The sequence below is a fragment of the Trachurus trachurus genome (assembly GCF_905171665.1).
Source record: "Trachurus trachurus genome assembly, chromosome: 12".
NCBI lineage: Eukaryota > Metazoa > Chordata > Actinopteri > Carangiformes > Carangidae > Trachurus > Trachurus trachurus.
The window spans coordinates 13,369,243-13,392,297 of record NC_139908.1 but is presented as its reverse complement, the minus strand read 5'-3'; the positions used below and the strand labels follow the sequence as shown (position 1 = coordinate 13,392,297).

The window sequence follows — 23,055 nt, the reverse complement described above, 5'->3', positions numbered from 1 at the left end:
TTACTTCACCTTTATTTCCTTTGGTTTCCCCTTGGCTCAAGACACTTAGCTATCCTTTTATCTGAAGTGGTGATTTACAAACACCAGTTTGTGTGTACAGACCAGGGGTTGGCTGTTGTCTGCCAGTCTGACTGGCCAGCTGGTACAAATTAAGACCATGTGTGTAACTATGTGTGTGTGTTCGTGTGTGTATTTTTTTTTTTTTAGTTAAAAAGTTGAACTCATATCTCCAGTGTTTCTGTGACTGTTTTCAAATGAAGGCCAGAACTTGTTTTGTTCCAAACAGCCATCTCAATTGTTAACTAATGTACCAAGTAAAGTGACTGTCACATCCTTCTTGTAATTCAGAACAAGGGAACCATGTGTTAAGCATGAGTGTAGATAGGAGGGGTAATCAGAACTAAGCATTTTTGTTCTGTTGTTTTACTAAATTGGCATCCCTTTGCCTCTTTGCACAACAGTAACGGTTTCAATTTAGAAGCAATTACAACATTACAACATTTGATTTTTCAATCATTTGTTACAAAGGAGCGATTTGCACATTTTGTAATTCCGACATAGCCACCATTAGCATTAACATCTGGTTACTCAACAGTCTGGAGAAAACATTGCGAGTTTAGCATCAAACTGCTGTCTCTAGAGGTGGAAAGCAACACAAATGTTGCAATAGCCTTATCACATCTTTTTTTCTACTAAAGCTAGCATGCTAACCAGCACGCACCGTCCAATCTGATCACTTTCAGATAGTGATGCACTGTAGATTTCACTCAAGACCTGGCACTGTTCAGAGGGCATATTATAACCTTTTGTCTCGTAAATACAGCAGTGTCTGAAGTTCTTGCCAAGCGGCAATCACGAAACAACCTGCTCTGGTTAGAAAACCTCCCTTTAATCATCCTTTTTTTAACCTCACAAACAACAGATCCTCTCCTTACTTTTTCTAAGTCGGAATCTTTATGATAGATTCTTTGTACTGTCCGTTGTCATGATTACTTGCTATGATATTGTAGTGGTAATCACACGATCCATTCAAAGGTCTGCATACAGCTGATATATTTCATAGGCACAGCAGATTGGTGCAAGGCCAACAACTACAGGTCTTAGTTAAGATGCATATGTGCTGCATTCTTGACTTGAGTTATTATTTTGTCTTGACAAAATAAACAAAACGTAACAAGTGCCTCTGTAAAAACGTCAGTGCATGATACACATCATTCGTACTCTCGCCAAAAAAATAGTCAACAAATAAATAATAATAAAAATGTAATAATAGAAGGATCAATAAATGATTGAGGGTCAGAGACTGTTACTGTTTAATTCAGTGATGGCTTAAGGGGGGAAAAAAACAGTTTTTGAGTCTGGAGGTGCGTGCTCTGATGGCTCTGTAATGCCTCCCAGATGGAAGTAGGGAGAAGAGTTGGTGGCAGGGATGGGTCTCATCTTTTAGGATGTTGTTGGCTCTGTGTAGACTACGTGTCCTGAATATATCCTCCAGAGTAGGCAGGGGCAGTCCAATGATTTTTTGGCATGTGTTGATGACCCTCTGAATGTTCTTCCTGTCTGCAGCAGCACAGTTCACGCACCAAGCTCTTATGCAGTCAGAGTGCTCTCAGTACAGCAGTAGTAGAAGGCCTTGCCAGTTTGTTCTTGTTGATCGTCCTTAGAAATTAAAGTCATTGCTGTATTACTAGATCAGTGACATAGGTCCCCAGAAACCTAAAACAGGAGACCCTCCAATGGTTTGAGGAGCAGAGTCTGTGCATTGCCTCTGACAGTCGATGATGAGCTCTTGCAGACTCTATCTCGGCAGGCTGTCTTGTTGTTAAAAATCAGTCCCACTACAGTAGTATCTGCAAATTTTATTTTCATATTGGAGGGATGAGTGGAGGTACAGTTAATTGTGTATAATGATTAGAGCAAAGGTGTCAGCACACAACCTTGGGGCACACCAACATTGAGGGACAGACTGGAGGAGTGGTATGAGCCTATCCTCACAGTCTGTGGACGGTTGGTCAAAAAGTCCCTTATCCACATACACAGAGTGCGATTTAGTCCCAGGTTAAGCAACCAGCCTGCAGGGGCTGTATTAAATGCAGAGTTATAACCTACAAATAGCATTCTGACATACAGTAGGTCCATCTCTAGTCCAGGTCTTTCCCTTTCCTGTAGGTTTTATCCATTAAGTCTTTACCTCAAAGCGTTGTTCAAGATGCTTGCTTGGCCTGTCTTGCCTTGCAGCAATAAAGTGATGCAATGCAAGCCCATAAGATATGGGATCTATTAACATGATTATATTAGTGTTGTATTACATATGCACAAACACATGCAAACCTTTGTGTTCGTCGTTCATCTTGGTGTGCGCAGGATGTGTGGCTTTGAATACCACATCTAACTAAGATACAGTAAATAATGTGAATGACATCAGCTGCTTTTCCCTGCAAGTGCTTTTCGGTGACTTAACATTCCTAGTATTAGGGGCGGCCTGATTGATCAGGGCTTGCAGAAGGTCTGTGATAAAGGAAATCACATCTGTTTTTTATTCAGTTTCATTGGACTCAGATGATGTATTAGCCATAAAAAGTTTATTTTTAAAAATCATGCTTTTTCTGAGACCGATTATAAAATGAGGCCAAAAAAGGGCCTGTCAAAGAAAAGAGAGAAGCTGACTTCCATGGTCAGTGACAGGTACACTGTTTAAGATTTAATTAGTTATTCCACTATTACCTAATGGAGGTTTTGTGGAACACTGATTGATGTTGCCGCTCTTTTTAAAGTGTTCAAAGTAGCCCTAGCATATTGACAATTGCAGCCATATGTTATGAACTTACACATCTGTGTAAAATGATCAGGTTTTGTTACTTTACCTGTGATGAAGTGAGTGCTATAAATGATCCTGGGCTCCCATCCCTCTCCTCTCAGTGCATTAATCAATGCATGTTCCTTCTACCATCCTTAGGGACTCAATATTGCGAATGCATTTACCAGTCCTTGAATAACACCTGATCATGGTCAACCAGATGAAGGAATTTTCTGATGTTTTCAACTGGAGGAGAGTTTACCAGCTCCTAGTTTGAAGAACCTGTTGGATAATACACATTTCCTATGCAAACAGATGAAACTGTCCTACTAATTAACAACTAACTAATAACTAATATATTACATATATACTGTAGTAAATATAGACCAATGATGTACTTAATTTAAACTTTTTAAAGCCTAAATGAGGTTTTAGGCTCCACATGTTGGAGGGAATTCTGTGCGAAATAGCTTTGTAAAAGAGTTTGCCTGAACATGAATAAACGTGAATTAACCTGATTACAAAGGCTTAAACTGTGTGTGTGTGTGTGTGTGTGTGTGTGTGTGGTGTGATCAAAGGCTGAACCTTTGATTGCACTCTGGTGCTCTTGATGAAAGTGTGTTTGCAGTTTCCTAATGTGTGCAAAAGCAAACGAAGACACTGATGCATGTACTGTAGGAGCAGGAACACTGCTGAAGTCCTAAAAATGTAGACAAAGGAGATTATGTTTGAGATCATGAGATGTATCCTTAGATTAAAGTTGACAAGCCGATCATACGGTACAATTTTGGTTGCAAAGATAGCCATGTTTGGGGGATTTTGTTTGAAAGTGAAATACATTTAAATATGGACAACAGAACGTAACATTGTGCTTTAATAGAATATTAGAAAAACAAAGAAGAGGAGAATGGCAGAAAGGTTTTGTTGCATTGTTAACACAGTGAGAAGGTTCTGGGTTTGAATCCAGAATGGGGCAGTGCTTGCACAGGTTTCCTCCAGAGACCCCCGTTTCCTCTCACAGTTCAAAGACCAAACCACTCAACCAATGTGTGGTAGAATAGTCTCCAACCCTGTGGGACCCTGCAAAGGATGGATGGATGGATAAATGAATACAGTTTAAAAAAGAAGAAGAATAACACACGTAACCTTACCAACCTTACCCCCTGTGTTAATGACTAAATCACACTGATGACAAATCTATTTAGTGTTTTCACTCTTGCCATCGCATGCTGAGGAGGTTGGAGGAAGTGTAATGAGCCAAGGGAGACTTGTGAATTACCTCCTACTGGTGTGACACTTGATGGGAGGTGTTTGCTTGAGGGCAAGGGTTTTGGCATGCCAAGCAGTGTTTGTCTGTCTCGAACAGTAGGCTGTTAGAAAAACACACGAGGAGATGAGGGGGAGGAGAGGATGGGAGGAGGAGGAGGGTGTGGAGGAAGGTGTAGCTAGTGCCACCTGTGTTTACATGAATAAGTCATCAGTTTGCACATGGAAATGGTTTTGTCACCTGCTCTGCCAGTGAAGGGTTAGCAATGGAAACAGTTCCCCTTGACTTTAATTCATTAGCAGACCCGCAGTGACTTTAAAGTAGATTGGTAATTAAGTCATACAGTCAGGGAGAGTTAGTCAGACTGTTGTGGGTGTTTTTTGTCAAGGCCAGACCAAAGTTGGAGTTGGGCTGGGAAGCAGTGTTGGACTCCAGGAAGCTCTGCTCCTGCCAGAGTAAAATAACCATTGGTTTCAATTTAGTTTCTGTATTTATCACATAAACATTTAGCAAATTACTGTTTTCTGGTGACTGGAAATCTCACAGATGGTTTCGTGCATTCACCCAAAAAAAAAAAAAAAAAAACAGGAATGAAAAATGAACATCGACGCAACTGCACTCGCACGGGGCCAGAGTCTCATGGCGACTGATCTCAGGTGTTTCACACCTGCATTTCTCGTTTCTGCCACTTCAGCTCTGAGCAGAAAGGTCACGTCAACAGATCTAGGGGACAGATATATGGACAGATAGCTGGTCTGGCCAGTTTTCCACGGTGGCAGGATCTTACAGTAGCCTCTCTAGCAAAACTCTCATGTTACTGGTGTCTCATTTCACTAGCTCAGGGCAGCGGGCGAAACTCGTTGTCCTTGGGTATCTGCCCTCTCTCCCCTTTGTCTGTGTTTATATACTGCTCAGTAATCCTTTACCGTTTTGCCTCTCCCACTTTTCCTACATTTTAATCAAAAAGCCCTGTCTGTCATTACATATCATGTTGAACATCATCCCAGCCTCTAGCTAATGAGGTGATAATGTGTGGGACACAAATCCTGTAGGGATGAGGGGTCCTTTGAACCGTCACATGTCAGAAAAGCCAGTGTAATATACTAGTTTTGAATTCAGTTGCACTCTTTTAACTCCAGGCAGCTCTGCCATTATGACTGTTTCTGATAACTGTGCAATAACTTGATAGGTTTAGCAGCCGTTCATCAGAACTAAACTGTTTTGACTTGAATATTCTCTGTAGGTATACACAGGTGGCTTATAGATGACAAAAATAAAAGAGTCTCAACAGCAAAATTCAAACTTGAAAATAGTACACCCCAAGTCTCAAGATTTCACAGGTTGGAGTTTAGTTCAATTTCACTCTTGACAATCCTGATTACTCAGCATTTATCATATCAGCAGACTGAACACAGTATATTTATGTGGTATTAATGAATATTGTTGAAATGTCAGATTGTTCACTCTGTTATCTCATCTTACGTTACTCACATTACATCCTAAGTATTTCATATTATTTCTTATCAGTGGAGTATTTCAGCTGATCCTTATTTCTACAAAACAGGAGCATATTATAAATCTAAAGGGATTATTAGATCAACCAGTTTGTGTTTGCCTGTGTGTGAGTGTGTGTGTGTGTGTGTGTGTGTGTGTGTGTGTGTGGGAGGGGGGTACTCTCAAACAACACCAGTAGATCCCTGGATATTATTTAGTTTGCTTTCACCGGACCAATCATAATCATCATTAGGAGGTTAGAGCCAAATCCATTCAACAGGTGAGTATGACTAGAATGCTGAGACAGCTCAGACAACCTGCCAAATAACAAGGAAGAACTGGCAAACACCTCCATGAATATAGTGGCAGGAGCGAGCCGTGGCAACTCAGGTGCTTCACAGAATCATGAAAACTCTCTGAGGGCTTCTAGTGGACAGGTGCGGCACGACAGGTTTCAAGGAGCCAGCAGAAACAACACAACAGAGGTTATGAGGAAGAATGAGAGGAAGAGGGGATGGACACAGGGCGTGCAACACATGACAGAGCGCTGGGTTTGTTGATGAGACACAAATAAACAGTTCTCCACTGAATGTACGTCAGCTGCACGTCAGCCCAAACAGCTGAGAAACAGCTGACAGTTGTGGAAAAACAGGGGGGTCACGGCGTTGTCAAAAGGTCGAGATTGTAAACAAATGTGATTATTTTTATGGATAGGTACTACGTGTCAGTGAAATACTAGGACGTTACACATTTAATGCTCATTTTAACAAAAATCCACCATGTTGCCCTACTTTCTTTCAAACATTTGAGGTCAGTTGTGATCACAGTTGAGTTGGTAAAAGGCCAAGCTTCTCATTTATCAGAGATGGTAACTGACAACAGGAGCAGCTGAGACTGTCAAAATATAATCGCTTTTTTTTTTGGTCTGGAACACTGAAAAACACTGTGAGAAAACAGGGGTTGTCCTGTTTGCTACTGAAAAAATAAAGTTGAGAAGCATTTAAAACAGAGAGAATCGGTTTGATTCTTTTTTTTTGTTTCAAATTGAAAAAGAAAACTAAATTTCTTGATATGTTTAACATAACAGAACCATGTTTAAGATGAGAAAAACAGACTTTGTTTTGAAGGTGGTGAACAAGTTAACAAATTTCCATCTTCTTTTCTCTGATGTTTCCCCAGACATGTCAATCCAAGGTGTTCGATCTATCAGATGGAGTGTCCCAGTATGCGTGGTTTCCCTGTCGCGAGGCTCATGAGACGGCCTGGGGATATCCGAGCTATTGGCTCAAGGTAAGCCCGATTGTATATCCATCAAATGTGGCTCAGGTGACATCTGCAAAGGATATAAGCTCAGTGACTTGGTGGGGAAACAATAGTTCATGTCAAACTGCTGCACTGTCACCTCGTTTTGATGCAACTCGAGCGGGTGAGGGAGCAACCTTGTAAGTGTTTTGTTAGTTTATGTCCAGCAGAAACACATTCAGTTCCTGATAGTTGTTGTATGGTGATAGCTGCACCATAAGTCGGCAGAATTTGCTTTCAGCACAGCATAGTGGTACATAGTACTGTGTTGCACCAAACATCAGCTTTGAGGAGAGGATTCACTGAGTTCTAGTTACTGAAGGCCTTAACTTTACACTTTCTTTCCATTCAGGCCCACTTTTCTCATCCCATGGTGGCAGCAGCGGTGATTATACACCTGGCTGCCGATGGGACCGGCTACATTGACCAGACTCAGTGTAACATCACTGTTCAGCTGGTGGACACCAAGGAAGGAATCCATAGTCTAGGTAAGAACTGCCTTATATAGCTTTATAATGCAACCCTCTTTATCCATCTTTGGTGTCAGATTATTAAGTATGTAAAGCTGGGCATACATGCTGCAGAATGAAACCACCTTTAAGTACAGTGACATGTTATTTGCTGCCCTGTTTCACCTGTAAGGTTTGGTTACTTTTTCCCATCCCGTTTAACTCTACAGGTGAGTGGCGTCTCAGCTGCCGCACCAACCCTCTGGTGATCCCAGTGAACCACGACCTCTCCGTGGCCTTCTACCACACTAAGGCGATCCTGGTCATGTTTACCTCTCGCCGCGTGGCCATCTCGGGTGTAGGTCTGCGCTCTTTCCAGTCCTTTGACCCCATCACGATAAGTGGTTGCCAAAGCAATGAGATCTACAACCCCACAGGCCAGAGGTGAGCCAGAGAAACACGGTAAAGGAGCACTGGTGCGCATGAGGCCTCCATTAGATATGCACACATCCAGATCCAGAGGCATTTGAAACTGAAATCATAAGGTTAGATGTGTTACAACCCTGCTGTCACAGCCAGATACACACATGTGATGCTGTAAAACAGAAAAATTGACTTGGTTGGTTTATATAGGCGCACTTGTTTGTACTGTGTGAGTTTTACACAATATTTCTATACAGTCCCAGATTACAGATTTGCCTCAGAGGAACAAGACAGGACAGACAGACATGCATCAAGGGCTGTATATGCAGAGCAGACGAAAGGCAGACAAAGACCGTCCTCTCTCCCATCTTAAAAGAGGACAGACTACACACACACTTGAGATGCTAGTCTATGTTAACATTCACTCAAAAGGTGAAGAGACAGTGGCCTGTTAACAGCCATGTTTCTGTGTGCATATCTTCGCAAGAGAGAGGGAGAGTGTTGCATTAATTAATGGCCCCAACAAGCTGTTTAATGTTAGACGTCTGACCGAAGTTATAGCTCTAACAGTAAAACTTTCTAAGTAAGAAATATAATATCACTGGGAATTTATAATCAATTTGGACCTCTCACTGCAGTCCACAAATTTCTAACCTCCCTGCCTCCAATACTAAATCTAGTTTACATTGTTTTGTATTGGCTGAAGTGCACACTGCATAAAAATGTCCCTTTTCCCTTAAAAATGATGCCAGAATGGGCTTGTTTCTTCTGTAATGGTTTATGTGTTGTCAATACTGCTCTGGGGTTAATGCCATTTTCCCAAGTCAAACCCCTTAATCAAATAAAATAACCTGTCAATCAGGCATAAAAGGTGATGATATTAAGCTTTTAGAAGGGCCACCGAAAGAATCAGCAGCTATTTAGCTACAGACTCGTAATTTTGAGCGTCCTGTACCTTTAACTTTAACTACTGAACGCATGATGTCAAGTCTCTCCTCACAAACACAGCTAAACCAGACCACACACACGCACGAGGAGTCACAATTTACCAATTTCCACACCACTGTCATGCATGAGACAATTCATACTCATGATGCTCCCACAGCCCTTTCAACAAGAAATGCACTAATAAACACCACAATACACAAAGAGTGGATGGTCGGGGGGTCTGTGTGGAGAGATAGAGCTGTTTGTGGCTTTTGTTGTGTGCCAGTGAGACATCCAAGAGCACCTAAATAGATTAAAACTATTGTGTATCTGCATCAGCCAGGAAATTGTTTGTTACCGCACACACACACATACACACGCGCGCGCGTGCAAAGACACACAGACTAGTTGCTTTCCCTCAGAGTTCTTGCTGACTTTCCTTCCTTTCATATTCTTTCCACTTTATCTAATATCCAGAGGCTCTTGAAAACTACATGTTTATATGATGGCAATTCAAGCAGACATGCCAACTTATCCTCAGCAGTTTTAACTTGAACACGCTACAAGCTGAGTATCATAATAAAGTATTATGATGAGTTTGTTATTCGCGGCTCCGTCCACACTCCAGTGGAGAGTCCTGGCTCTCTGTGTCATTGATCTGTTTCTTTTCTTTAATCAGCTCCAATTCATCATCTGCGTTCTGTCGTCTATTCCCCACTGTCCAAATTTCTTATCTCTCCTCTCCGTCCACATTCCCGTCCCATCTCACTTCCCCCTCCGCTTTATCATATTTGTTATCCCGCGCTGTCTTTCCATCCTTTTGCTTTCACACCATCTTTCTCTCCCTCGAACTGTTTGCCATCTCCCTCTTAATTCTCCCCTTTCTGTGCCTCCTACTCCCGCTTTCCCTCTCTCATTCTCCTGGGCTGAGCAGCACATTTCCCGTAATACTTATGCCTCCACAAAACACCACATCCCCTTTTCCCTGAGTTGTTAACAACAGGAGCTATTAACATGACTCAGTCTTGTGTTCCATGGTTGTCTGCAAGCACATGCACATATATGTTTTCCCTTTTGTCTAAGTTTTTTGCACTCACTTTCTTCTCACTAAAGTTTATACTCTATAATTTTTTGCACTCATCAACTCTTGCCACATCAAGAGTTTTTTTTTTTTAGTCTACATGGGATATTCACACTATTTTTTGTTCTGCTTTCCCTTTACTATTCCATTCTACTTTTTGCTGTACATACTATTCTATTGTGCTGTATACTGTACTTCTCATGTGCAGTGTAGGAGGAAAGTTTTCCAGGTAGTTAATTGTAATTTATGTCAGAAATTCCAGAGTGACTAGCAGAAAACCACAAAGAGATTTTGTTCCAAGCCAAAGTGTCCACAGAGGAGGCTCCTAGGCTTCCCTTGCTTGTCCTTAAAAACCCTGGGCGTAAGGGACTGCTGCTCCTGTGCTCCAGCATCTTGTCAACATTTTAATTATAAGCTTAGAGCATTACTCAGAGCTCATTTGGTTTTACTTTTACTTATTCTAATACCAGGTGTTGCTGCAGAGACAGAGTGCTAGTGAGGACAAAAAAGAGAGGGATATAAGGGATAATGTAGGTGCATAGGAGGTTTGCATTATTAATAATAAGAGAGAAAAAGCATAAAAAAATCTAACCAGAAGCAAGAAAACAAATGGATAAAAAAAAGGAGCAAAATAGAGATTCCATTTGTGCAGGAGTGAGTTTAACAATTTTTCTCCAGACCTGTATTTTCTTACATCCTCTCTTTCTCTCTCTTTCTCTCTCTCTCTCTCTCTCTCTCTCTCTCTCTCTCTCTCTCTCTCTCTCTCTCTCTCTCTCTCTCTCTCTCTCTCTCTCTCTCTTTCCCTCTCCCCCTCTCTTTCTCTCCCTCTCTTTTTCTCTCTCCCTCTCTGTCGGCTTCATAAGGGAACCCTATACTGTAGAATGCGGACCGTTGTAAAAAGGTGCCTTGGGCATCCAAGCATTCCAAGAGCATGAAATGCCTTCTCCATCAGGCTACCAATACAGGGCTGTGGCCAAACTCTACCATTGTAGCCTGCACATAATATATCCTGTCGCTCTTAATTCTCAAACTGCACTCCGTCGTGCACAGACACCCCTTTCATGCGTGCAGCAAATATAGCAATCTTTTTTCCATGTGGTTTATTGATTTGATATGTTAAACAGTCATTGATGGATGGATGTGGTTGACTCAATGCGTGGCTTTTCTGTTTGTGAACAAATGTGTGACTGCTTCCATGTTTGAGTGTCTGCAGTGTTATTTTATACTCTAAATTTATGTTGGTTGTAACTTTAAATGTGGTTTTTAGTTTCTTTCTCTCTCTCTCTCCCTCCCTCCCTCTCTTGCTTTCCTTTCACCCCCAACCACCCCCCACCCCACACCCCCACCCTACACACGCACACACACATATACACACACATGCGCTCTCTCATAGTTGTGTACATTATTCGTGCGAAGCCATTGACTGCCAGGAACCCATAATCCGCAATGCAGAGCTCAAGTGCAGTAGCCCTGGCCGCCACCTCTACAATGGGGACCGCTGCACCATCTCCTGCAACTCTGGCTACGTCCTGCAAGTCCACCAGGATGATGACATCATCAAGAGCCAGGTAGGCACACTGCTACACACTTGTTTAAAAAGCACACAGGCAGTTAAAAAGCTCGGTGCATACAGGAGCACATGAATGCATAAACGTACACATGCAGACACTTAAGTGCAAAAGCATCTCTGCAGCATATGGGAGGATGCGTGCTAACATGAATTTGCAAATGCACACATTGGACATGCATTAATGCAAACTCAAGTACACAAATGGCCATATAGAGAGAAGTGCAGACGCACATTTGCCTCTGCTCTCCTCTCCATCTCTGCATTTATTTTGTCACCTGCAAAAACTAGGCTTGGCACGGCAAGCCTCCCGGGAGAATGACATCATCAACATCCAGGTAGATAAGTGCTGCACTGAGGAGCGGAGATGCCCCAGTCTCCTCCTCTCGCTACACATATGCAGACACACACACACACATGCACACACGCACACACACACACCACGCCGCACATAATCAGCACAAGCACAGACATAATAGTGTTTAGTCTCTTGCTGAGCATGCCGCACCATCACCTCAAACAGTCACTTTGTATCGCTACTCCACCGGGACGATGACATCATCGTATAGTGTCTGCTCTCTTTCCCTCCCTCTCTCCATCCCCGCTCGTTTTCGCACACATTGAAGTCTCTGTTTAAGGGCAGAGATTTGCTGCCGCTCTCGCACAGCAGCACACATTAAATGCTTCCATGTTGATGCAAGCTCATATATAAAGCAAAGCACAGACAATCTCCTGCATAAACAGGACGCAGATGTGGACAGATAGAATGTACACACAGATGCATGCGCACCACAAGTAAACAAACAAACAGGGTAGTTGACACCGCATCGTAAACCTTTTGGATAGGGGCCAAGCTGCTGTAAAGGCCATATTAACACTTTATCCTTCTCCATGGCTCTGTAAAGCAGTCTGCAAGACAATCTATTAATGCTCCCTCAGAGAGATGGGAGGTTCAGAGAACAAGGTAAATTTTGTTTTTATGTGTATTTCAATGGAAATACTGATGTATGTGAGTAATGGACAGAAATATTCAGAGAAGAGAGTGAGGAGGAGTTTTAAAGAATAAAAAACAAGGAGAAATTATGATTTTTTTGGTATCCATTCTTCCTCCAGCCTTTGACATGGCTGCTGCTGGGATCTGCAACTTGTCATAACAAAAGAGTTTTCCCTCCTTTTCCCATGAACGCAATCTATGTTTGCGCACATGCACATCTACATGCACATCTATATATACTGTATCTACAATCACTATCAGAATAGTTCTCCAATGAGTCTGCACAGACTTCTAATTGCATTAGATTTTGATTGACAGTGTGCTATGTGGCTATTCATCAATGTCAGTTCATCTAGTGATAAATTATCCTTTTCAGTGAGGGAGAGGCAGGGAAGTACAGACAAAGTGGGGTGAAGGGGGGCAAGAGAGAACAGAAACGGAAGTGGGTCTGTGCCAAAAAACATTTTCTTGGACTTTGAGCTGTCACTCATCATTTGTGGCAAAGCTTCAAAGGTATTTAGAGGACCTGCTATTTATGAGTAAGTTTTTGCATCCATTCACTCAACTAAGAGACATCAGGTCAGTTTAAACTGTCATTATTTTAAGATGTTTTTGATGTAGCCTCTTTGACATTAAATTTGTGCTGTGCGACCTTTTCTTTCTGTGAAATAACCCATGTCGCACTTATTTCCAAAATACATTAGATGTTAGTATTTTTGAACTGCAAACATCACAACTTCTTTGGTATTTACTCCATGTTTTGGAATTATAAGCTGTTTACAGATGTTATAATCAGTTCCTTAGTGGGATGATTAAAATGATGAACTACATCATTCAAATCTCACATTACGCCTTCATTCACGAGCAACAGGAACCTAGCTGCCAAAAACTTCCTCCTGCGTTCCAAAATCATGTTAAGTCCAGTCACGTAAAGTCGATAAGGACAAGTAAATCACTGAGCTCAGCTGACATGCTGCTGCTAAAAAAAGATGATGCTGTAAAATAGATGTGCAGACTGAATTATGTTTATAATTACCATAGCAGGAGTGCCTTCTATTACTCGCTTTTTGATCCATTCCAAGTCAAGTCTTTTACCCCCAAAGAATGAAATGAGCCTCTGGAAAAAGATTCCAGTTGCACATCCCTCTGAGGGCAGTGGAAGTCTATTCTCAAAAGCTTTTGGAAGTTTCACTGTGAATAAACACATGGGAAACATTTCATATTTTGTATAAACTTGAGTTGTATTGTTTATTGTTTTGTCATTGTTTTGACATGTACGTTTTTTTTTTATTTTTTTTTTTATGTTGACAAGAGAAGGCAACATTTTGAACCTGGTTTAGTTGTGAGCTATAGAATTCATAATGATGCAGCGCTGTGTTGTTTTCTGTGACTGCTATAGCAGCGAAGCTGCAGAACAGACCTGGACAAACAAGACAATACAGATTTGAAAGAAACACTGGGGATACTTTAGAAAAAAACCTAAGAATGAATGGAAAAATGCTTTATGAATCAAAGGGTTAGTAATAAATCGATCTGGCCAGATTCTGAGTCTGTGTCTACTCTCATCTCCTCCTCAAATCCAGTAATAGTTGAAAACCCACATCAACAAATAAAGATCATTTTGAAGTTTCACTACAAAAGTAAAACAACAAAAATGCAACAAAATAAAAATTGAAATTGAATTAAAATTGAACAGATTTTCCACATCCCCTCAGTACACATCTCTTGATTTATTCCATTCCTTCTTTTTTTCAGCAGCACAAGTGTTTACAAAGACACACAAAGACACACACACACCTGGACGCTTACCGTAGGTTGAAAAGTTCAGTATGAAGCACAGTCTTGTCTCCTTTCATTAGCCAATTACATTTTAGTTTTTTTGTCATGTCAAAGTCGGTCTGGGAGCAGCATCTTCTCAGAGAAGGCTCTCCTCACTTCTCTGACTTGTCTGTGTTTGTTTTATTCTTGATTCTTCTTCTCCGTCTAATTGGATGAGGTCACTTTTATTTCACATTGGCTTGGCCACTGTCCAACATTAAACAGCATTCTCTTATCTGAATTTAAACACGCCCACCAAACCAGTATACCTGCCTCACTATAAAATAGCCTCACCCTGCCTGAGCATCCCATTTACTTTAAATGACCGGAAAACCCTATTCTAGTCTCAGTGATGATGAAAATGGTCCCACATGAATAATTCCTAGAAATAACTCCTGCTAGCACCATAATTTGAGCCGTTATGTCCAATGTAAATTTACGAGCTATTAAGATCCATATTGATATATTGTCATCATTTTCATACAGTTGGGCTGTCAGCCAGCCCCGCCAGAGAAAGGATTTTATCTGCACATCATATCGACACTCAAATGTGGAATCCTGAATATCTGAGTATCTGCCCCAACTTTGACTAGAATGACTGTGCACCGTCTTGAAACTCTAAAACCAGTTTTCATTTCACCCATCATTTGAAATTGGGATGGTCTCCTCACCCATGCATAGATTTTCTGTGGGTGCTTCATGCATGTTAGGTAATGCATATTAGTAATATTCCTGCTTTTGACCTTTATTAAGGCACAGGCTTGAGAAGCTGCTCTAGAGATAGTAAGTATGAGTCAAATGCAAAGGACAAATATAATTTTGAATTAACTGAAAAACCTCATCCCCAGCTAGTATTGCCTTTGCCTCTCACTACTGTAGGTATGTACTGGAGGTCCCAAGTTATATGGAGGGAAGTCTACAGGCAGTAGCTATAGGCTGCATCTAAACCAATACTTTCTGCATCCATGACTCTGCAATGGTCCACTAGGGTTTGCGTGATATAAATTTCCTTCATCAGAGAGTGAATGTGAGGCGTACCTTACCTGGGCTCACGTATAGTCACCTGCTGTTATACCAAAGGTACCTACTGCACATGACTGAGTTTAGGTTTTTGAGTTTGAATAGAGGCTGTGTGAAAAGTGCATCACCTCTACGTTTAATCTTTGAGTGGACAGCTCTTATAGAATAGGATGTGTCTCGCAAAGATGGTTCAAAGCTGATGCATCCATAAGTGAATACAACTGAGACCTTACAGTGCCACAGCAGGGATTGACTTCCTGCACTGGTCTTCGCCTTCATAAGCCTTTAAGTGAAACTTTGGTCGAGGTTGTGAACTGTAATCTCAGTTTTAGCCCTTTAACATTGCTGACTTTGCAGATGCTGAGTTAGGATCTGACACTCACTGACCGGACGAGCATGTGAATACAAATGTTCAATGTGCTGCTCTGCAGTGAAGAGTGGTCAAACCTACAGAGTCCGAAAATCCGGTGTAAATGTACTTTTAATCCTCCCACTGAAAACAAAAGCCCTCACATGGTGATTTGTAACACAAGTAGGATTGAAATCTCCCATGTTCAGGCAAATGTGGTTGTCGTTTAAAGAAAACCTAAGCCTCCCAGAATTGTATCTACTTAGAAGCATGTCTGCTTCTTAGTACTGTTAGATTCTCAGTAACACCTCCAACCACACGCTTGCCCAGAACCAGTTGTGTTAAACCAGAGCGGCAAATAAAACCACTGCTTCTAAGTACAGAAAACTTTTTCCTCTGAAACAGCTTCAATAGGGCTTTTCCATGAGGACCAGACAATAATAAATTATACTTAATTCCTTAGCATCACTGCAATAAGTCGGCCCATCAATGAACGGCTGTGTGCTGTTACCATATGTTTTGTGTGTGCCTTATGTTCGTGTGCCATCTGAGCTGAAGCGAACCCCTGAGTTGAAGGAAGAGGCTGTCAGTTTGTCAGTTCATTTGTCTGTTAGTCTGTCTGGCTTGAATTAGGCAGAGTAGCCAACGGTTGTTAAAGTCGCTACTGGAAGAAAAATAGTCAGCTGTAAATTTTTTAAAGGAAGGAAAATTCCCACACACTTACACACATAATAGTACACACAGGAACACAACCCTATATACACCTACACACTTGTGGATACACGCTGGATTAAAGCAGCACGTGGCAGATGTACGTAAACGTAAATGTGTTTTTCTGAGTATCTGTTTGCGTACGCTTGACCACAGTTTTACACACACATGTTCTGAGATAGGTTAAACTTGTAACTTAACACTCAGACATACACAATTTCACAAACGTATTTAACATTCCTCTTGCACACATATTTACAGTCGGCACATTAACACTAAATTGATCCTTCCACATTTCTTCCATGCGGACTTTTGTTCACAACCTCCCATCATGATTGACTCATTCAACCCTACACCCAGTTATTTTTCAGCAGGCACTCACATGCGATGCATATGTTACTTTGTTGGATATCCAAATACAAAAGGAGCTTATTTATTTTGAGGGAACCCGATACTGTTTTTCAGTATCATATAATGAGATCAAGATGAAAGATAGAAATACAGAGGAAGAGAGAGAAGGTTATGAAGCAATAGATATGTAGTGTTAACTGAGTCCAGCTTGTGTTGCCTTTAAAATTTGGCCACTCTCTCAAAAGATGTGTGTAATTAAAAGCAACCAAAACAGGGGTAGGATGGTAAAAACACAGGTTTTCCCTTTGTGATCCCAGGAGTAAAACTCACAATGATTGAGCTCTCACAGCTTTGTTGTGAGATTTCTTGGCACTACCATCAATTTGGGCATTCCTGTTGCATCACATGGTGTTATTTAATGGAAGAAGATGAAAACAGATGAAGTTTTGCACAATGAGGTAGCTCCTGATTTTGGTTTTCATCTCTTCTGCAAATATGATACCACTAGCCAAATAATTTACAGGAATCGGCTATTTCTAGTGAAAATAAAATCAAATAAATCAAAACTAGAACTTAGTTCTGATGAAAAAAACAAAACAAGCCAGGAACACAAGATTTCCATTTTGAAATGTAATGTAATGTTTTGGAAACATTAGTTGTTCTTTCTTTTATACCAGTAAATATTGTTTCCTGATCGCTATGTTCTTTGAAAAATCCTTCCATCACCCCTCATCAGAAGTGGTTACACATCTACTATATGTGCACAGGATGTATAAAGACAGAGTTCACACGTACATACACACACACACAATTAATGCAAGACATGTGGCCTTTTCAAGTCTCAGTCAGGCCTCGCCGGGTCCTACCTCCTTCAGTAGTAGAATGGCTGCTGTTTCTAATTAAGGACTATTGATAGGTCGATAATATGAATGGAAAGGATGTTAATCTATTATATTAGGTCTTATATCGTGTCGTAAACTTGAGCTTGTCTTCGTTTGTCATAGTAAAGTGCTGTTACCGCTGTTGGGTTTTGACTCCTGGCCTGAGTCTGTTTCTTGCGGATTTTGCATGTTCTCCCCCCTGTGTGGATTTCCTCTGGGTTCTCCAGTTTCCTCCTGCATTCCAACAACATGTAAGGACCCAATCGCATAGAGCGCACTTTGGAGACTTGAATATGTGAGGCTGTCTGGCATGATTTTGAGAAGCTTACACAGGAAGAAGCAGTGGAAAAGTTGTGTTTTTTTCTGTTGACAGGCCACTGCATAGGCAAGCACTGTCAATCACAAAGCAAAACAGCATAGTTAAGGACATTAGGTAACTTAATGTTTGTGCAAGAACTACTACTACCTACTTTTTCCCTCCATATTTTTGTCAATGTCAAACATATTAAGTCATTTGTGCACATAACCGTTAACTCAGTACAGTAGCATGACCACACAGAAACTTTCATAAAGGGTTGTATTCCAGTTGTGGAAGATTCCTGTGTGTGTTTCTATGAAGATGTCACATTCCCATCAAAGTCAATCTGTTTGGTGTTCAGGCTGATTGTGCAGTTGTTGGATATCATTTTTCTGAGTGGCAGGACTTGACCTTACAAATGCTATCCGCAGTTACTTGAGCTACTGAACAGCCCGTGAAGCTGACTGACATGCAGTAAGCCAAGCCCTATGAAGCTTTGTTGGGTTACACGCTGATTAGAGTGCTGAATCGCTGTCATCGTTGTTGGCGAGGTAAACATTTATAGGACGCGTGTGGGTAATCAATCTGTCCCATCAATGTGCAAATCATTGCTGGGATCTGTCGCTCACTTTATATCTTGTCTTATTTTGCAGTCGGGCTCTTCGGTGACTATAACCTGTGCAAATGGGAAGTGGAACAAACAGGTGTCGTGTGAGCCTGTGGACTGCGGTCTGCCGGACAAATACCATGTTCATCCAGCACGTTTCAGCTTCCCAGACGGCACTACGTATGGCAAGAAGATCACCTTTCAGTGTCGAGAACCTGCCCAGCTTATAGGTGAGATACGTAGTGGCGCATTCACAGATACATATTTTCAGGCTCATCTTTTACCAGGTTTATGAAAAGAAATATATGTGTACAGCTTTATCTATGAAGACTCTAAGCTGTACAGCTATAAAAGTTTACATAAATAAAAAAAGTAAATTTCAATGGCAGATATCTTGACATTTAAACCTCAGATGAGCAGAAATTTTAACACTAGTTTTACAAATAGCATTTAGATTAGAATCTGGGGTATATAAATAGTGTTTTTTCCCCCATATTAAACAACAAGAGATATAGTAAAGACATTCAGTGTTCTGTTTGCCAATTTCTTTTCATTTTCACATTTACCTGACCAACACTTCTGTTTTCATGTATCACTTTCTTCTTTTTCCGCTCAGGTACAAACAACACCCTAACTTGCCTTGAAGATGGTCTGTGGTCCTTCCCGGAGGCCCTCTGTGAGCTCCGCTGCCCAGCTCCTCCTCCTGTACCCAATGCCGTGCTGCAAACCAAGCGCTGTAACGACACGGGCCTCACAGTGGGCACGCTCTGCAAGTACCTGTGCAGGCCAGGCTACCATGTCATCAACAAACCTAAGAGGTAGAGAGAGAAGGAGAAGCAGTTGTTGTTTGTATTTTGTTGGTCTTTCATCAGAACATTTCCAGGTGAGAGTACAGAAGGCCTGAAATCTGTTCCATTAATCGCCTCCTGTCCCTTTAGGCGCGCATTTAAGCGACAGTGCACGGAGGATGGCAGCTGGCTAGAGGGGTCATGCGAGCCAGTGACTTGTGATCCCCCACCTCCAGTCTTCCATGGTTCTTATCACTGTACCAATGGGTTCCGCTTTGGCAGTATCTGCAGACTAAACTGCTCTGATCCCGCCGGTAAATCCGCTATCGCCGCCACAGGAGGCTCTGCCCATACGGTGAGGCTGCTGCACGGTCCATGCAAGCAGGTCTGTCCATATCTTTCCTCTCTTTCTATTCTTGCTTTACCTATGTTTTTGTCTTCTTTTGCTCATGTGTATAAAAAAAAGACATTCTCTTTTTTCTCTCTTCTTTGCATCTGTACTGTTGTTTGTCACTCAAGGCTTATTTTAGGCATAAATGTTCTGAATAATGTAATCAAAATGAATATAATCAATTACTAGCTATCTAAGTGTGTTGCATGGTTGAAGTAATGTTATTGTACTGTATTATATTATTATAAACATACTATGATAGCTAATGATGCTAAAGTACAGAATTAATGAGTAGAAACCTATTTGTTTCCCTGAATACACTCTCTGCCCTCTTCCTACACTGCCCTCACTGTCTGAGCACTTTACTCTCTATTCCTGTTCCTCTCCCTGTCTCCCTCAGCCCTACTCAATTTGACGCCATGCTAATTAGATTGCTATTGATTTCCAGAATAGTCCTGCTGCCACAGACTTTTGAAATGTATACACCTTTTAATCTGTTCTGCCTCTCAGGCGTTGTGGCTTGGACGCCTGAAAAAAAATTGGATTGTATTTCCCCCTTTGCACTGGGCTGCCATGTCGGTGTCCTTGGCCTGCCAGTGTTTGTGTGTCAGTGCATGTGTGAGTGTGTGTATAATTGTTTGTCTGTCAATATGTGTGTTATTCTCAGGGCGGAGCATCTAATGCGATCCGCTGTAGAAAAGATGGAAACTGGACAGGGTCATTCCGCGTGTGCCCACACAGCAAAGGCCAGTGTTCTTTACCTCAAAACCTCCATTATAGTCTACAGTACTCATGCAAGCAAGGACACGGCATAGGTCTGTATGCACAAATTTACTGTTATACAATACAATTTCAGTTGTCTTGCTTCTGACGTCATGTTTCATTGTTTGCATTACTCAGCTTTTGTTGTGTATGTGCTATTATTCTTCACTGTGTCATCATTACTCATTCCTTTTCATTTTGAACCATTTACAGCCATTTTAATTTTCTTTTAATACAAGTCAACAACATGTCATGTTATGTAAGCTACATATCACTTTGAACCATGATCATTTGAAGGGGAAAGGGTTAAAGGGGTATGATAGGCTATGTCATTTGAAATGTTTGATCTAGGTGCGGCCGGTGCATACTTTGACTGTTTTTGTTTTTCCCGTTCCTTTCCCGCTCACGCGTTCGCACAGGTGAGGAGTGCGAGCTGAGCTGCAGAGAGAGTAACAACGACGTGGTGATCCTCCCTAGCAACATGACCGCTGAAAGTGTACTTAAAGAGCACTGGAGGAACCCGAACAAAGTCAAGGTAGGTCTTTTCGTATGTGTGTTTGTGTCCGCCTCACAGCTCTGACAGACGCACTTCACAAAGTTCTGCGATCCACATCTCTCCTGTAAGGAATTTCACGTATAGTGTCTACATCCTGGCTCTATTACCCACAATGCAAGATGCCCGTTCTATGCTTGCCTTTTGTGCCCAGTGCCAGGAAAATGTTTGTCTTAGCGGCATGGCAACCCCTCAAACATTTTTTATTTTGCTTCTGATTTGAAGTGCAACAACACACTGCTGCCCTTCTGCAGCCCAGATCTCAATATGACATTTCATTAACCCCCTTTAAGAAATAATAAACTGAAAAACATCTCCGGGATTAAACTGACTATTGCCTGTACAATGGCAAGTATGTAATCATACCACTCAAAACATTCAGTTTCCCATGTATTTGTCTTACTACAAGAAATGAATTGTGGTGAAAAAAGAAAAACAAAGAAGAAAAAAAGATTCTGCTGAATTCCTTTGGCTCTGACCAAGTTGTAAAACCTTATCAAATGGGTAATCATCACTAATCACAGTAATTTTCTGAAATAAACTCATGATGCTCTCTAGATAATAATTTATGTATCAACTGTACTAGTTAAGTACTGTTTGCTTAAACTGGCAGATAGGAAAACATGGGGGTCACAGGTTATGGCAGCAGAGGTCATTAAACACAAGAACTGTACAGCGTGTCCCTGTGGGGGGTGGGGGTGGAGTGTGTGTGTGAAGCTTGCTGGGTGGATCAAGAGGCAGGAATATGGGGTGAGTGTGTGTACACTTCTGATTTTACCTCCTCCATTTAACTTGATTAATGTCGACGGTGTGCAATTTGTTTTCGGTGTTTCACTCAGCTTAATGCCCTTTTTAGCTGTGGAGGCGGAGGAGGATCTTAATAAACAGCATCAAGTTTTGTAACTAGAGAAGGAGAAAAGGGAACACATTGTATTTCTCACTGTATTTTGTCCCACAACTTCATTTGTTTTTGCTTCAGAGTCACACTGAGTCAGCAGCTTTTTGTGGTAGATGTTAGGGGGAGAGGAGCGGGTTGGGCCACGTGGACATGAAATGATCTGTTTTTCATGGATTTGTGAAACTGATAGGATTTGTGCTCAGTCGTAATTTGAGACTAGAGCCAATGCTGTTGGGGGCAGCTGATAGCATAAGAGAAGTCGGAGAAATGAGGGATGGTGGGGTGAGAGTTACAGGCACGATGCACCAGGGACTGAGGGCGGAGGTTTTTTCAGGTAGTGTGAACATGTTTTGTCCCGTGATAAGTTTATTTCTTACAGTAATATGGACAGTGACGTAGTTCAGCCCAAGTCAGGTCTAAGTCTACTGAGTTTGAGCCCAAGCCACCATAGAAGAGTCAAAGTTGAGGGCTAGTCCCCACTACCTGAGTTTTAGCCAAATCATCAAAGTTTAGTCTGAGTTGAGTTCCAAGATGGCTCCAGTGCTAAACTCTGGCACAATCAAAGAGCAAAAAAACAACAACAAAAAAACAAAAACTCCACATCAAACACAAACGACACAGCTGTCACCGTTTCGAAAGGATTCAAAGCGAATTAAAGGGAGTTTGTTTACTCTGTGTGACACAATAGCCAGGTGCACGCATTAGAGCTAACACCACCACCACCACCAACAACAACAACAAAAAAAGCTCTAACCTCCAGGTCAGCACTCAAGTCTGAGTCCAACTCATTAGTGCTATAGTCCAAGTCAAGTCACTAGTCCCAAAGATCAATAGTCCTGGAGTCGAGTACTACAACACTGAGTACAGGTAATACAAGGAGGATCAATTTCATGTCCCCCAGACACTTGCACAGGCACAGCAGTGACACCTTTTCCAATAGTAGTCAGTTTGTAAGACATTACATTTGTATTTACACTCATGTCAAAGGCTTGGACATCCTTCAGAAAATGGCTTCAAGAAACGGGAGCAGTAGGAGGTAGCTGTGGTGGAAACAGAAATCATTCATGACAGTGACTAACAGTTGTAGTAACAGTGCAGTAAGTGGAAGCAGACGTATGCCTCTAAACAACCCTGTAGGACAGGATGCTTCATATAGTGTCTTAAAGAGAAGCCATGACCTGGAATGCACTTTCTAGTTCTACTTTGCTGAGTTGGAGGTGAATGTTGCCCACCTTAATAACTGATGTTGATTTATTGCCTTTAAACCAGTTGTATTTCAGCTCTTAGTGTGACCCACTTAGAATTCTCTCCTGCTTTTCTACCTCCA

General features: G+C 41.6%; 1 protein-coding gene across 1 annotated transcript in view; it reads left to right on the top strand.

Moving 5' to 3' along the window:
• The window catches only part of pappaa (pregnancy-associated plasma protein A, pappalysin 1a), a gene marked incomplete at its 5' end in the record, with an annotated part of 80,314 nt that overhangs the window by 45,883 nt on the left and 11,376 nt on the right, over positions 1–23,055 (top strand). The window contains 9 exons of the mRNA XM_083983337.1: positions 6,738–6,848; positions 7,213–7,348; positions 7,540–7,753; positions 11,134–11,308; positions 18,383–18,566; positions 18,953–19,154; positions 19,275–19,479; positions 20,183–20,330; positions 20,697–20,812. Of these exons, the coding sequence (XP_083839463.1) occupies positions 6,738–6,848; positions 7,213–7,348; positions 7,540–7,753; positions 11,134–11,308; positions 18,383–18,566; positions 18,953–19,154; positions 19,275–19,479; positions 20,183–20,330; positions 20,697–20,812 (1,491 nt within the window). The remainder of the gene's footprint in view (positions 1–6,737; positions 6,849–7,212; positions 7,349–7,539; positions 7,754–11,133; positions 11,309–18,382; positions 18,567–18,952; positions 19,155–19,274; positions 19,480–20,182; positions 20,331–20,696; positions 20,813–23,055) is intronic.